The 17989-nt window shown below is 36.0% G+C and overlaps 1 protein-coding gene across 8 annotated transcripts in view; it reads right to left on the reverse strand.

The window, feature by feature from the left end:
- MINDY3 (MINDY lysine 48 deubiquitinase 3) overlaps nucleotides 1-17989 on the reverse strand; it is an 80786-nt gene that overhangs the window by 14220 nt on the left and 48577 nt on the right. For all 8 annotated transcript variants that reach the window (XR_004060018.1, XR_004060019.1, XM_030940629.1 and 5 more), the window contains one exon: nucleotides 2803-2875. Coding sequence is in view for 6 of the 8 variants with exons in the window: in XM_030940629.1 (XP_030796489.1) it covers nucleotides 2803-2875 (73 nt within the window). In the remaining 2 variants the exon portion in view is untranslated. The remainder of the gene's footprint in view (nucleotides 1-2802; nucleotides 2876-17989) is intronic.

The following is a 17989-nucleotide window of genomic DNA, read 5'->3' on the forward strand; positions in this document are numbered from 1 at the left end:
TAAGCTGAGTACGTATGCTAGTCTCCCCTTTCTGAATGTGAGATTAAGCTGAGCCAATTATCTAGAGGAGATATGTCAAGGTCCCGCAGAAAGTACAATTTTGCTAGTATTCCAAATGAGAAACTAACAGTTAAAAAATATATTTTTGACCTTGTTTTATAAGTATGCTTGATATCAAAGTAAGTATTGGGCTCCTAAGATCCTCAAGATTCTGAAACAGGCAGAAATTGCTCAACTAGAAATGAGAGTATCAAATCCTTACTCCGTTAAATTAACAGTTCAAAGTAAACTTAAATTTGGAAAGGTTAAAAAGTACCTCTTTATGACTTTGGCCTTTCAGAAAGATACTGGTATAGTAGAGAGAAGGGGAAAGATTGCTGAAACACTTAAAATCTAGTCTTGGTTCTCACATTTAGGTATGTGGCTCTGGAAAAGTGACTCAAACCATCACAAGGCTGTTCTCTAAAGAACACAAACGATGATGATCCCTGCCTATCTCCTAGGTTTGTGGCAAGGTTTTAATGAGGAGATGGAGGTAAAGTGCTTTAGAAATTGTAACATTCCATGCAAATGCCACACATCATTCTTAGATCCCCACTTACATACCAGGTTTATGTTCCAAATGATCAGTATTAAATCACTTGTTTAGGTTATGGAAGATGTGGTCTCATAGAGGCAATGCTATAAATGGTGATTAGCCTGTACATGTCTATTTAATTAGGAATATACCCACAGCACAGTGTTAACAGTGTGACTGCAAATCCACCCAGTCAGATACCTGGGTTTAGCAACCAGGGGTGGGAGCTAAAAGTGAAATAAAGACACAAAAATACTCCTGGGTACCTTCAGTGTCGTTCTAGGTCAGTTATTCTACAAGCATTCTGAGGAGGGTGACAAAGGATAACTGTCCCTATACCAGTCTCTGCTAAATGGAAACTGTATCTGAATGCTTGTAAGAACTTTTTGTATACTAAGTATTCTGAGAAAGTGTGATTTGCTTACATCTTGAAACAAAAGCATACCATTTGGAGAAAGAAAATTAAATTAGCAGATTAGTCTGTAAGATTGAAAAGAATAAAAACTGAAAAATTAATCTACTTTTAATCCTTCTACTTCTTAGAGCTATGACATAGCTAAACCATGAACAGTGTGATATTTAGATGAAAAGTAGATTTTATCTTCTTCCTAAGTCATATATAGAGGCATAGTTTCTAAGCTATCTGAATAAATTTTGCTTAATAATTCAGTTTATAGTCCTGATAAGTTGTTACACACAACTCTGTAGATTAAAACCATTTAATAATTTTCTTTGTCTAGTAGAAATACAGCAAATTTATTTTCATATGCATCTCACAACTCAATTCTGAAATAACTGCACTGACTATAAGTTATGTTTTAGTATTGGTAATCTGAGAAGTTCTAATTTTCCTTGGTACATTGTAAAAGAATAGTACAAGCTTGCTACCTCATTAGTGATTACTGAAAGCAAACAAAGCTACTACTTTTGACAACTGTCTCCTACTTTAACAACCTTAACTTCAGTATCTTTGCAGCATTGATGAAATTTTTTTAGTCTTACAACATCAGCCTTCTAAAGTTTAGGGCTCCTATGTCTGCTCTGAAGGCATTTTTTCATGTCTTTATTCTTTAACAGTTATTATCTCCTAAGATTTTCTGATCCTCTCCTTGTATGTTTCTTTTCTCAAGAAACTCATTCACTCCCAGTTTCAACTGTGGTTCCCAAATCTTCACTAGTAAAACACAACACAACACAACACTTAACGATTACATGAAAGCCATGTGTTTGGTTTTGGAATGTTCGTAGTTATACTGGGTTAAGAATATGACTATTACCTTGGACAATCGCTTGTACCACCGAGCAAGGTGCTTTCTACATTATTCATTTAATATTCATAATGCCTCTAAGAACTAGGTACAGTCGTTCTAACAATGATACCTAAGAAAACAGCAGACCTAAAAGTAACTAGCCTAAAGTTATCTGCTAGTAAGTGCTAAGAGTATATTCTTAGAATCTGCATGACATGGATTTTCAGAGAGGAAAAGAGCAGATCGCTAAGTGTAAAAAGTTTCAAGATAGAAGAAATTATATTCATAAAGATAACTGAATCCATTCAGGTGTCCACAAGGACTTCACTGGTCCAGCAACTTCCATTTCTACATGGTACTTTGTAAGGGAACTTTCAAGTATGACAACTTAGTTTTGAAGTTATACTTGAAAGGTCAGTGAGTTAGCTATAATAAAGTCGTAACTGTTACCTAAATATGTAAACACAAAAGTGATCAAAACAACCTCGGTGACAATGACTCAGCAGACATTTTAAGGATATATAAAACTATACTTTGTTAGGTAGAATAGCTAAGCATAGGCTCCAAAGTGAATGATTCAGATGACCTTCCTCTGCTTCTTTATCCTGGGAGGTCAATTATACAGAAATATCCTGGAAGATCTGTTTATTTAATATTCGTTTGGATAAGTAAAGAAGCAAATGACTTACTTTTCAAACAGTTTGTTCAAAAGGTGGTATTTTCCCTGTTTGGGGTCAAGATTAATCAGAGGTCAACTATACCTTCAGTACGCCAAGAAACCCAACTCAACAAGTACTTGTGTGCTATTTCATTTGTTCACATTTTCACTATTTTCCTTTTAAAATGTTCAAGAAACACAACTTACGTTTCATTAAATAACCCAATATATCTTTTGAATAAAATCAGGTAGGTATCAATATATTTCAAACATATGAAGACATAAAACACAGAGATGATGTTAATAAAATCTTTTACCTTCTGGGTCGTAGGTTTGAAAAACTCTTCTGGCTTGTTCTGAAGGAGCTTCAGGGGCAACTAAAGCCATATCCTGAAAAGATAAGAAGCAGGTTGTCAACTAGCTATAGTATCATGACATTAAAAAGAAAACAGATACTAGAGTAGGGAGACATAATGACATTGGAGTCAGAAGACTTTGAGTTACATTTGTATCATAGATGTGTAACGAGATAGGTCATAAACTCTCCAGGTCATTTATTTTACATTTGAAAAATGGCAATAAAACTTCAACCACAGAAAATTGTTGTGAACAATACATGTGAAGCTTTATATAAATACTTAAAACACTGGGGAAAATTACTATAAAAATGTAGCATAAAAAAAAACAAACATAAAACAAACACACACAAAAAAACCCGAACCATTTTTTCCCACATTTTTTTGTTCAGGTAAGAAGAAATAAAATATACTCTAGTTTTCAAATATTCGAAAATAAAATCCAGAGATTTATTATAGCAAATAATGATACAATTAGATAGCAATGCATTAAAAATTTTAATTTAATAACCTAGTCAAAGCTCAATCAAGTTCTACATGTCCAGAACTTTAATTTTTCAGAACTCAAAGGAAATACCCTAGAGACAGAAATTTCTTTCTCCCATAAAACAAATTCTCTACCATGACTAATTTATCACAGAAAATATTTATCAGAATTCTAAGCACAAAAATTGTGTTACCTTTGATTCTTTACATTTACCCCACATATCTAAGCCATTACGAAATTCTGCTTGACACACATGAATCTAAAATGCAGGCTCTTATTGTTTACCTTTGGTTAGCTTTTACCTATAATTATCTTTGCCTATACTGGTGTTCACTCAGACAAACGTCATCAGAGAGTAAGTTTCCAAGTATCCCTTCCTACTACCTTGAATCCTTTTTATGGGGTACAAATGTTAAAATCTAAAATGCTGTTCCCCTGTGGACACACTTTTTGCAAGAAATGTACTTCTTAACTGTTATTCTAATATCTCACCTTTACCCTGTTCATGGGTGAAGAAACTAAGAATCAGAGGAGTTCTAACTCAACCATTAGGACTCGGTTCCTGAAAACCTTATTTATAAAAAACAGGAATGGGAACTAAAACAAGGCAACCTGTGCAAGCCCTTACACATTTTTCATGTATTATAATAAAAGGTAAAGCAACTTAAAAACCACTTGATATTTTTTAACATTTGTAAAATTTTGTAATGTACAGTTGTCTCTCATTTACAATCCCTTCCTAGAAACTTCTTAGGCTCACCCTTCACTGCATTTCCAACATTATTTTGCTGATAATGTATATGCTCAAGTGACATGTTTTTCCTTTGGCTTAACTTTCAATGCCTTTTTGATTTTATGATCTAGTCCTTGAACTGTATCTAATCTTTTGCTGTTACAAAAAATGCTGAATCAAATAAACCTGAACATGTAACATCATAAACGTGCAGTTATATTTGTACAGCAGGTCACCAGAGTGGGATGACTGGGTCAAAGAAAGGTTTACTTAACCTGAACAATATTTCTTAAAAACCATCTTTCCTTTTTCTGATACATTACCAATATAGCCTTAGCTCTATAATTAACTTTTATCCCAAAGCCAGGATTGCAGTGTTGGCTCTCAGATTTAGGGAGCAATTGCTGACACATGGGTTATTAGTATTCCTCAGTTCCCTTTATCACTCCCAAACCTTAGTTGCAGATTTCTACATTTATTCTAGTATAAGCTTTAGCTCCCTTAACTATTTCTAACACATTTTTCTTTTTCAATTGTCTCCATTTGACTGTTGAAATTTGTAGATGAACACCATAACCTTTGAAATTCTGGCTGAGAAGGTACACGGTTAACAGATCAAATTTTATGCAGAGGGGAACTTACAGGGGCACAAAATCAGGATACAGTTATTCTTTCTATTCACCATCTGTTCCATTCTCAACCTTTTTTTGGGTCACTAATAAGTGAGGAAAAGTTTTAAAGTAAGTTTTAAGATATTGCTGGAAATTTCTAAATATTACTTAAAACTATGATCTAAATAGAAGAAAAGGGAGTATCAGGTTATTTTTTCTGGGTTAAACTAAATTTTTGTGGGGGAAAGGTAGTAGAAATGTAACTGAAGCATTACTTCAATATTGCTACAAAGTTTGGGAAATTATTGCTGTTTACATAGTAGAGGGAAGCAAGTAAAATTCCAGATTTTAGCCATAGAAGGTTTAGATCAGATTCTCTGGCATTAAGGAGGTGAAAATCTGGAGTGTAAAAATAATTTAAAGCAAACTACCTGATGCCTTTTCTCTAAGTGCCATGTGTTTTTTAAAAAGATACTCTGCTAGTGGTTGGGCACTGGGGGTCACGCCTGTAATCCCAACACTTTGGGAGGCCAAGGCGGGCAGATAACGAGGTCAGGAGTTGGACAGCAGACTGGCCAACATGGTTAAACCCCGTCTCTACTAAAAATACAAAAAATAGTTGGGCGTGGTGGCGGGCTCCTATAATCCCAGCTACTTGGGAGGCTGAGGCAGGACAATCATTTGAACCTGTGAGGCGGAGGTTGCAGTGAACCGAGATCATGACATTGCACTCCAGCCTGGGCGACAGGGCAAGACTCTGCCTCAAAAAAAAAAAAACAACAAAAAACAAAAAACAAAACAAAACAAAACAAAACAAAAAAACTATGCCAACGTAGAACGAAATTAAAGTAAACCTTAATGAAAAGTATACCACTTATCTTTCTTGCCTCTGGTTATGAATAGGCTATATAAGCTCGCCTGCTATAGAAAGAGCAGTTGGAACTCAGGCAAATGTCCTGGTGGACTCCAGTTAACTACATGTTCATTTAGAGCAGGGTTTGGTAAGCATTTTTCTGTAATGGGCCATTGAGTAAATTTTTATGTTTTGCAGGGCACATGGTTTTAGCAGCAAAATACATGACCATGGCTATGTTCCAATAAAACTTAACTTTACCAAAACAGGTGGTGACTTGATTTGGCCTGAGAGCCATCTGCTGACCCATGATTTAGATAATATATTACATACTTTTCCCCCCAAATGCTCTAACATTTATTTTTTTGAGATGGATGGAGTCTTGCTCTGTTGCCCAGGTTGGAATGCAGTGGCGTGATCGCACCTCACTACAACCTCTGCCTCCCAGGTTCAAGCAAATCTCTGCCCCAGCCTCCCGAGTAGCTGGGATTACAGGCACCCGCCACCATGCCCGGCTAACTTTTGTATTTTTAGTAGAGACAGGGTTTCACTATTTTGGACAGGCTGGTCTTGAACTGCTGACCTCATGATCTACCCGCCTCGGCCTCCTAAAGTGCTGGGATTACAGGCTTGAGCCACTGCGGCCAGCCCTTAACATTTATTAAACATGCCAACTTTTTGATATATGGGGGCAATAAAGACATCTTAATCACCTTTACAGATTTTTACAAAGAATATATTTTGGCTATTATCAGAAATAGAAAAGAGGGCAGGGAATTCTAGCTAGAAGGAATGGAATCATGAAAGGCAGGGAGATGTGACTTCATAGCACACAGGGAAACTGAAAAATGTGAATAGGACTCAGAACTGTGACAGAAAAGGAAGACTTAGGAAGGGAAATGAGCTTTGACAGAAGAATGAATTTGATTTTTGAACTTTTAAGAGTTTGGAGGTAATGGTTAAACATCCAAGTAGAATACATGGAGTTATCTTAATACTTGGCACACTACAAACACTCACTGTTTGCCAACTGCGGGCTTCTCATGAGCTATTAGAAATAGAATACTAGTGTTAGATTGAGGTTATGGCTGGGGAACCTGCCAGGGAAAATATTGAAAACTGATGAAAGCAGATTCCTTCAAAGAACTAAGAAGCGAGTACAGTTGATCCTCAAACAACACGGATTTGAACTGCATGGGTCCATTTATATGTGAATTTTTTCTCAATAAATATATTGGAAATTTTTCTTGGAAATTTGCAACAGTTTGAAAAACTCACAAACTGTGCAGCCTAGCGATATATTCAAAAATTAAGAAAAAACTAAGTATGCCATGTATGCATAAAATATATGTAGATACTAGTCTATTTTTTTTTTAACTACCATGAAATGCCACATATCTATTACAAAAAGTTAAAATGTACCAAAACAGGGGCATACAGACCGTACCTGGCACCATGCACCGTCAAGAGATGTAAACGAATGTAAAAACGCAGTATCAGATCATAACAGCATGAAATTAACTTTAGTGCATACTGTACTACTGGAATAATTTCATCACCATCTCCTGATGCTATTGTGGTGAGCTTGTGTTGAATCTGCTTAAAGCACAAGTGTGGCGCTAATCATCTCCGCATGTGCAGCCCATCGCTCCAGTGAGTTCCACAACCACAGTAAAAAGTGATTCGAAGCAGTCCTCACGTACTTTTCATCATGTTTAGTGCAATACTGTAAATCTTGAATAAAACCATGTGACCCATATGAAGTGCCACTAGTGATGCTGGAAGTGGTCCCAAGAAACAAAAGTCTGGATGTAAGAAAAAGTGGAATTGCTTGATATGCACCATGGATTGAGGGATGCTCACTATGTCAAGAGAAATGAATCCAGCGTAAGAATATCATAACAAAAGAAAAGGAAATTCGTGAAGCCACTGTTGCAGCCATACAAATTTTCCACATTTTGCAAAATATCTCCTTGTACAAAAAATGCGACTTGTATGTAAATGCAGGATTGCTATAGGAAAGGTACACCTTTAGATTCTAATAAGATTCAAGAAAAAGTGCAATCATTATACGACAAGTTAAAGCAAAACAAAAGTGAAGGAGCTAAAGGTGGAGAACTTAATGCCAGCAAAGGATGGTTTGATAATTTTAGAAACTGGGTTGGCTTTAAAAATATCAAGGTAACAGGAGAAGCAGCTTCTGCTAACCAAGAGGCAGCAGGTAAGTTCTCAGAAACCATTAAGAAAATCTTTGAGAAGAAAGAGTATCTGCCTGAACAGGTTTTTAATGTGGACAAAGGTGCCCTACTCTGGGGGGAAAAATGCCATAAAGAACACTTATAAGTAAGGAACAGAAGCAAGCACTAGGATTTAAGACAGGAAGGAAAAGGCTATTGTTTTATGCACATGCAGTCAGGGTGATGATCAGGACCGCCCTCATCTATAAAACTGCTAACCCCAAGCCTTGAAGGGAAAAGACACCACCAGCTGCCAATCTTTTGGTTGTCTAAGAAAGAAGGCCTGAAAGAGAACACTTTCTCTGGATCGGTTCTATCAACGCTGTGTACCCGAAGTTACATAGTACCCTGCCAATAAGAGACCACCTTTTAAAGTTCTTCGGATATTGGACAAGGTCCCTGGCCACCCAGAACCCCATGAGCTCACCACCGAAGGCATCAAAGTAGTTAACTGCCCTCTAATGCAACATCACTAATACAGCCTCTAGATTAGGAGGTCATAAGGACCCTTGAGGCTCATTACACACAGTACTCTGTAGAAAAGATGGTTATTCCTATTGAACAGAACCCCAACAGCAAGAACAACATGGAAGTCTGGTAGGATTACACAGCACTGAAGAGGCCATCACTGTTACAGAAAAAGCTAATCCATCCAGCCCAAAACATATTCCTGCTAGAGAAGACTGTGCCCAGATATTGTGTATGACTTCACAGGATTTACACAGCCAATCAGGGTAAAGGGTTTCAAGATACAGATCTTGGAGAAATTCAAGAGCTAACAGACACCACATCAGAGGAAATAACAGAAGATAGTTTGATAGAGATGAATGCTTCTGAACCAGTGCTGGACAATGAGGAAGGTGATGTATAAGAAGCAGGGCCAGAATACAAACTGACATTCATCATAATTTTAACATATTCTTTTCTCCAGCTTATGAGAATCCAGTATATAATACATATAAAATACAAAATATATGTTAACCTACTGTTGGTTAAGGTAAGGCTTCCAGTCAACAACTGGCTAACAGTAAATTTTTGAGGGAGTCAGAAATTCTATGTGGATTTTTGACTATGCAGGGGGTTAGCACCCTAACTCCCATGTTGCTCAAGGGTCAATTATGTTTTCAAAAACGAATTGCATTAGTCTAATTTCACACTGCTATAAAGATGCTACCTGAGGCGGGGTAATTTATAAATAAAAGGTTTAATTGACTCATAGATCTGCATGGCTGGGGAGGCCTCAGGAAACTTACAATCATGCCAGACAGTGAAGGAAAAGTAAGCGCCTTCTTCACAAGGCAGCAGGGAAAAGAGCATGCAGGGGAAGCACCAGATATATATCAAACAACCAGATCTCCTGAGAACTCACTATCAGAAGAACAGCATGCGGGAAACAGCCCTCATGACCCAATCGCCTCCCACCAGGTCCCTCCTTGCTATGGGAGATGAGATCTGGGTAGGGACAAACAGCCAAATCGTATCAGGAATTAAGGCAACTTATTGGTTGAAGTTAAGTGTAAAGCAAGTAACTCAAAACCCTGTTTGTGGGGAAATGATAACAAACCCATTTGTTAGCTATCTAAACAGAAACTCTTTTTTGCCTCCCAACAAACAATCCGGCGATATTGGTTAGGTTCCAAATAACAAAACCACCAACTATAACTGTCATTACTAATAAAACAAACTGTGTCTTGAACAAGAAAAAAAAATCATGTTTTCCTTTTTTGGTCTCAGTCATATACTACTAACAGCTAATCTGGTCAACTCCTTAGGCATTAACTCAATCATATTACTTAAAAAAGATGTGTTTATACTTACAGGATGAAAAGAGAAAAAACCCAAGAGATTACTGTAAATTCAAATGGAAATATTTCAGAAGTTTTCTTTCACAAATCAAAACCAGTACATAGTCTTCTAAAGTGATTACTGGCTTGCTTATTTTGAGTGTTTACAATGCTTTTTGGATTACCGTAGAAAATGATCGTTTAGTTAAACCTTGTTTAAATTTATGTAATGTTTAAATGTTTAGAGATGTAATCAGAAAAAGTTACAAAACCACCTTCTATTCCCATTAAAGTGTTTCATTTTGCAGTTCTTTTAACTCTGTAATTTTAATTCAAATTATAAACACTAATTTTTACCAATGTATTTAACTTAAACACTTGTAAACAGGGTTCCTAGTATAAAGATCTGTAGAAAAATCCATGTAGCAAACTTAATATTAACATTCAATATACTGCATATTTGCATAGCAAGTTTGAAGAGCAAGTATAGAATTCCATTCAATTGAAAGCATTTTACTGTCGTATTTTTCTTATTGTACATAAAACAGAAAGAATGTAATAACTTTATAAATGTGAAGAGGAGGATTCTACCCCTCAGATTTTCCATTTCCAAAATTTAATATAGCAACAGCTTTTAGGTTCCATATGTAGTATATTTTCTCTAACTATACACAAAATCATAATTTCTTAATCATTTGGCAGGCTTAATAGATGGTAGAGAAAAACCCAATCTGTGCACTCAAGGTCGCAGTCTAATAGAAGAGAGAAAAACATGCTACTCTATCTTTACTTGCATGAATATTATTAAAATTATCCTAAGAAAATTATATTCTAGGATGAAGTTCTAACAAATATACACTAATCCTACACTCCCCCCCAACACACACACACACACAAAAAACCCCACGAACGATAATTAAGTAAAGAGATTCCAAGGTCAGCAAATATACTTGCATTTTCTTTTCTTCATCCCTAGTTGTAATACTTAGGAGAAAATTTCAACATGTACTGCATTTGGAACTCTTTTAGGTACCCTCAGTAGGAAGAGACCCTACACACGTAAGACTCAACTATTACATACTGTTTTAGTTAGCAATTAAAGCTCCAATTTATCATCAAAATTATTTTTATTGTAAAAGCAGTTCTTTATATTAGTCTGATATAATCACAGGATTTTATCAAAGGAATTTATGTTCAACCAATTTACTGGTCAACAGGGATTGCTAAACAATATAGCTTTTAAAATTATCTAGCCTCACTCAGCTTAATTGTAGGGGGTTGGCAGGGAGTTGGGGATGGAGGTAGGTGGACCAAGCTGTTAATGGGACTAACAGCCTACAATCATGAAACAGATATCTCCTTTTCACGCAGCTCTGTATTATTAGTATAACTATTCACTGTTCACCATAAACCTTTTAAAATGTTGTAACATTAGCCATCCTTCTAAACACCTACTGAAATATAAGGCCTGTGTACAGTGGGTTGGCTGGGGATAAGTACTTCAATACTGAAAAGGTCTTTAAAGTTTATTCATTAAGCCTTTCATCATTATGAAGAGCAATCTGCTGTCATGATTCATCAAAGAACCTCCAAGAGCATCGTCATCTAACTTCAAGAATGATTGCACATATACTTATGACACTTTAGCTTGCAGACAACATTTTATAGTGTTAAAAGTCCCTCCAATAAATAAATAAAAGGTAACTGGTATATAATTTACCTTTAAGCAAAATTTTACTTTATAATGTTTCACCTTTAGTCTTTGGTTACTATCTATATTTATGACCAAATAATTTGGGAAATAGATTTTAAGTCAATTAAATTATCATTAGCACCAGCAGAATTAACAGAATTCAGTTAATCCCAGTATCTGAAAGCAGGAAGGATGGTGGTCCTTTTTATTACTCTTTCATTATTTTCCAAATAATGTATAAAGCCCAGATCACCTCCACAGTAGCCCACTGCTGTGAGGCACCAATCTGTGTAATATGGGCAGAGAAGTCAGGGTAGGAAACACAGCAGAGTCTTCTGAGGTTCTTCCTCTAGAAACACAGACTCTAAATGCACAAGTGGAAATAAGGCAGTGGGAGAAGAAGTTTCCAACAGATGTGATCTACTCTTGTGCTATAATTCGTAAAATCATTAATGAGTGAGCTGCTGACTCTCCAAATTATAATTGACCAACTCACTTTAAAAAATCCGTCGAGCTTTTCTTGAAGTTAGGTGACGTTCTTGGAGGTTCTTTGATTATCCATGACAGCAGATTGCTGTTGATAATGATGAAAGGCTTAATGAATATACTTCAAAGACCTTTTCAGTAATAAAATACTTTTATCCCCGACCAACCCACTGTACACAGGCCTTATACTTTAGTAGGTGTTTAGAAGGATAGTTAACGTTACATTTTAAAAGGTTTCTGGTGAACAGTCAATAGTTATATCGGTAATACAGATAAAGGTACCTGAAAAAATAAAGTTCCTCTTTATTTCAAAGTTAGAACTCTTTATATCACTGGAATTAATTTAAACTGTTCAATCACCTAGATACAAGGTAATCGATGGTGGTAGATAATATTGTTCCCAATTAGTTGCTGCTTCCTCCTTCTAAGAGGATTATTTGTCACTGTCTGTTGCTAAGTGACGTGAAGTACCTGTCTGTGAAAGGGGCCTACTTCTGTGCCTCAGTGACATCAGATTTAGCCAGAGAAATACAACTGGGAGTGACATTATGCCAGCTCCCAGCAGAAGCTTTAAGTGCCACTATCTGGTTTGGCCAAGAGTCTTGTTCTTGTCCCTCTTATGAGAACTGCACATTCCAGGCAGAGGCTACTCCTTCAGCCCAGATTTTAAAATAAAGGAGACACGTGGAGCACACCTGCAGCTGACATGTAAGTTACGAGGGCGGTAAGCTTTGGGCTGGGTGTGTTGGGGAGAGGGTGGCAGTGGTGTGTTCCAGTACAGGCAAAAAGAGGGTACATTGTTTTTAGAGATGTTAAAACATTCTCAAATTCCTTTTTGCCATCAGCACATGCAGGCAACTCGAAACAATGTCAGCGGTCAAATACTCCTTCTACCCGCCGGACGGGTTGTTCTCATCTCCCCCTTCTTGAATACCACTGTGTACATGACTGAAATGTCAAGGTTGTTGGTTACTGCAGCAAGCTGGCAAAAGGGATTAAAACCTAATATTCCGGCTTGGGCTGTATGTTGCTTGTGCCACATGTATTCTATTTGATCTTCCTATTGAGAGCAGTCTACGTTTTCCTCTTGTGTCTTCCCTCATGCTACCCAGGGACTCTGACCTTAACAATGTAAGCTGCACATGGAGGAATCTCCACATATGCAGACTTCATGTTTCCTATGAAAATGAATGCTTAAGAAGATGACTGAAACTGTAGTCTACTCAATACCAATCGTTTAATCTTGGGAGGCTTGGATTAGTATGAACAAAAAGTGAGGGCCCCCAACCAATCCTACCCTCCTTTTCTACAATTTTAAACAAGGTTTGCATGATTAAAAATTAGTCACAGTACTCACATTTATAATTTAAAATTTTATCACAGCTGTACAGAGAAGCTTTGATTGTTGACTGAGAAGGCCGTTCTACTTCCATGAATTTGCTTTATATTCATGCCATGGATATTCCTGCTTAGCTTTCCATATCAAGACAGACTTTCATATAGTAAAGATGATTTGGAAATAAATCTGATTATTTAAGCTGGTCCTATAGCTGATCGTCAACCTTTGCTTTCATCTTAATATCCTAGCACAACTAGTATGGTTTAGCTATAATCAACCAATTACTATTCCCCAAATACAGTATTAACTTTCCCATTATAACACTACATCTATACAGCCTTCATTTCATATCAGTCTCAAAGTTACCATATCCTCTCATTCAAGTATAATCTCTTCTACACCTACTTCTCCCCTCTTCCAGGCTCTACTCCACTCTAGCATAATGAGTTGTTTTCTTGAGGGAGGGAAGTAGTTAAATGCACAGCTCAGAAGTCAGAAGACTGGAGTTTGAATCCTGCCTTGGTACTCACTAGTATCTAACTTTGGAGATGTCATTTTTCTCATTGGCCCCAGACTGTAACATGTAGATGAAAACGGCACGCAGCTCACAGGGTTGGTTTGAGGATTAAATGAGGAATACTCCTGAGATGATTAATTAGTATACTGCCTAACACACAGACAACATTCAGTAAATGTTCACAGTAAACTATTACCAAGTATTATTAATCCTTACATTTCAACAGTACTTAGCACAATGCTGAATGTGTGTGACAGTAAGTAGTGTGGGAAATCAGGTAGTGCCACAAGAAGGTAGTAGGCTGGAAGAATAGAAGCAACAAGAGAGTAGGAGAATCAGTGGACACAATACGAATGGTGGAAGGTTGGACCAGGAATGCTGAGCAAGATTTTGATAAGCACATTCTGGGCAGAGGATAACATAAGCAAAGCGTGTGCATACACACGCAAAAATCTCCCAAATTAAACTCAGTAAGACGTAGTGATGGTCATCTATTAACCGTACAAGACCTTTTTTTGTACTCTGCTATCAACTCTACTGGCTATAATTTTTTTCTATCAATTCTAAACAGATAGCTCAGGGTGTGGGCTTAAAGATACCGACTCTTAATTAAAACTCACAGGCTTCATTCCTAACAGAATACTTCTAGGCCCTTCCATCAGTATTTTATCTTTAGACAATTATTTGGATACTATTGTAGGAGAAAAAGAAAAATTCAATGGAAGAGAGAGACTTCTTCCAGGAAGGCTGACATCACTGATGACTGAGAAATAATAACTAAAAGAAAAAGAAAATTCAGGGAAATCACAAACACCAGATAAACAAATACAGCTGCATAGGGCAAAGAGTACATAAGGGTAATTGATGTTCACTTGGCCTAGGGAGGCAAGAACATTTATATTTTGAAAGTTTTCTGGTGAAAATGATTAGAAGTAAAAGGCTTTAGTATTATGGTGGCACAAGTCATTGGCATAATCCTAGACTGCTGATGGGGGACAGCCCCAAAGCGTGCTAAGCAGCTAGGAAGGAGTTTGTGATTAAAAATTTATGTATTTGTAGTAATTCAAATCATTGAGAATTAAGATGTCCAGATGTCTACCCAAACTTTCCAAGTAGTTCAGATACGAGATTAACTTTAGTATTCTTTTAAGTTGCTATTTTAAGGTGTTAAAAGTCACGTAAATTATGATTAAACTACAAATACATTAGCATTTTCCCTATTTCCTTTCTGTACTAGATAAGGCACAAAATCTCAATATACGCACAAACTCCAGGATTTACTTAAGATAAAAGGATGAGGTAACCAAACTGCAATAAAACACAAAATGCCAACTGTGAATTTTCTTGGAACAGTAAAGCCTATAAAGCATCACTTTACTACTTTTCCTTAACATCGTTTTATTACACGCAGAGAAATGTCAAAGTAGAACTGTCCAATTTTTAAACACCTAAGAGAAACAGGCTCTAACAGTTCACCGCAGTATTCTTCCTGTTACACCAAAGAGTAATAAAAGCAGCTTGTGCTGTAGAAATAATTCTCCCTGCATTCCCAGTAACAGATCCCACTGGAAGAACAATGTCAGCTCACACAGCAATAGTTAAATAATTTTTTCCTCCTTAGCATTACATTCAGTTTAGTTGTGTCATGGATTTTCATGTGTTCATACCTGACAAGAAAACTGCTTTATCAAAGGAAAGGTCAAAGGTCAGGTTCTGCACACACACAGAGTCCCTTTATAACCATAAAAGGCAACAAAAAAGGGATGTAAAACTCATCTCCCCAACTTCAAAGGAGAGTTAAATGGGGGTACCAAGCAAATTAGCCACTGATCTTCTGAAGATGAAACTAGATGGTATACGTAGGGTTCAACTATTTTTATATTGGATCAACAGCTGTCACTCCACATTGAGATTCAAATGCACAATAAAAACAAAAAAGGCATTTATTATGTTTTCCATTTTATGCATTCTAAATTCTAGGAATATTTAAAGTAGATTTTCAGATTTAAAGTGCCCATTTTGAATTTGCATTGAAAATTAATTTTGTAATTAGTTCCCAATTTAAGGGAAATTAAGAAACTGACCTAAATAAATTATTCTTAAAACCCAAATATAAAAATAAAAGATGAAGAATCAATGGGGAAAATGATGGTTAGGGAGAAAAAAGAGGACAAATGCCCTACTATTTGAACACTTAAATAATTATGTATTATTATGAAAGACCTGACTCCTTAAATATTTAACATATTATAAAACAAACGTTACACAGCCTTCATCTAGTAAGAGCTAGTTTTTTCTTCTGAAATTAAGGAAAAACAATTCAAAAAGTTAAGTTTAAGTTCTGTATTCCTTAACTATCTACTTTTCAAAGTACATTTCTTTTTACCTGAGCAGCAGGTTCGCACATTTTCAAGTAACCTCACTGAAAGTGCCATGATACGATTTCTGAAGACCCATGCCCACGGGGCACATTCTGTCTCCACGTACAGACCTTTGTTCTGCTATAGCTCAGATGACCTGCTTGGAAAGTTCTCCATCGTACTTAATAGGAATTAAGTTTCCCTCTTTGAAGAGGTCCATTTACGTACTGCATTTCACCTCACCCATATCCTCTTGTCAGAAGTTCTGTGGGAACCCTGCTGCTTGATGACTCTGCAGTTCCTATAAGGTTCCTGAAGTTAGATTCTGTGATATTTCCCTCAGTAGTAACTACACAGCTCTCATTTACATAGGGCGGCTTAGATGTATTTCTCACCACTGGACTCCTCAGGATACTATGTCAAGGAGTACAATAACACTTCTGTTGTTTGACAGAGACAGAGGGTGAGTAAGAAAAGATGACTTTATATCAGACAGAAAAGATGATTTATAAAACACGGCAGTTTAAATTTAAAAACTTAAAATTATATTTTTTCATGAAAGAAATGTTATAAATGATCAACCTGAACATTTTTACAACCTGTTCATACCATTATTAATTTTTAATGATGATTTTCAAGTAAAACTGACTTGTGAAAAATCTCTTTTAATCCTACAAAATGTGTGGGATGATCATAGGTCAGGAAGAGGACTCCAGCACAATTAAAAAGGTAAATTCTGGGTCACTGCATATATCAAAGATAAAGTGACAAGTACATTAAGTAAATACTTTGGCATTGAAAATTAAAATCACAAACCTATATTAGTGCCCTTTAAAAAAATTATATTTTATTACTTTAAGTCCTAAAAGTAAATAGTTCATTTCAAAAACAAAAACAGATAGTTAAGAGGTTATTTCACTGGACAGAAACAATTTTCTTAACCATCCTCAAATCATGAAAGTAAATTTTTAACATGTTATACAGCATATAGGTAGTTTGACAAAGCTTATTTGTAAATACTCATGACAGCTATTTCTATTCAATAATATGGGTGGTTTGAATTGGTCAGGTGGGATAGCAAAAGCTAGTTTTTCTATTTGCCCTCCATGTAAGATACAGATCTATTGAATTCTGATGATCCAAGACTATTCAGCAATCTTAAGTGCACTTCCCGACCCCCGACTTATCAAGTAATAACATGGTTATCTCACAATTTTTTAAAGATTGATCTACAGCATGTTCAATAATGTATTTGGTCAACAAAAAGCCATTGAGCACCTACACTATGCCTGGCACTGCTCTAGGAACTGGCAAACAGTAGGTAACAAAACACAAAAATCCTGCCTTCACAGAGCTTACTACTGAGAGACAGATGATATAGAAAACAAGTAAATACAGAGTATGAATCTAGTACCCAGAATATACTAAAAACTCTTATAACTCAGTAACAAAAAGACAAACAACCCAATTAAAAAACAAGCGAAGGACCTGAACATTTATCCAAAGAAGATGTAGAAGTAGACAACAGGCACATAATAAGATGCTCATTAGTCATTAGGGAAATGCAAATCAAAATTACAATTACCACTTAATCCCCACTAGGATGACTATAATAATAATTTTAATAATCCAGTATTGGCAAAGATGTGGAAAAATTCAATTTTCAAACTATGCCGGTTATTTTGATAACGCAAATGAACATGGGCCACAAGCTTCGACTTCTAAAGGAAAGTAGGTTAGGAATAAGGGTAGAGAAGAAAAGAAAAAACAACTAAGAAAATCAAGTCAAATTTAAATAAACATAATTCACAATAAAACCAAAGTTGAAATGTCAAACATTTTTTTCTGAGGAAGAACAATGCTGTAATTTTAAAACTTAGTCAATATACTACACTACTTTCATCACATTTAATCGCTGAGACCTTAGTCTGTCCTGTATATAAATATGCCAAAATACATTTTTAAAATTTACTTACAAAATTTAGAAAAAGGAGCCAAAGCCATCAACCACTTAACATCACAATATTTTCAGTGCTAGTCATAAGACT

The sequence above is a fragment of the Rhinopithecus roxellana genome, chromosome 11 (genome assembly GCF_007565055.1).
Source record: "Rhinopithecus roxellana isolate Shanxi Qingling chromosome 11, ASM756505v1, whole genome shotgun sequence".
In the NCBI taxonomy this organism is placed as follows: Eukaryota; Metazoa; Chordata; class Mammalia; order Primates; family Cercopithecidae; genus Rhinopithecus; species Rhinopithecus roxellana.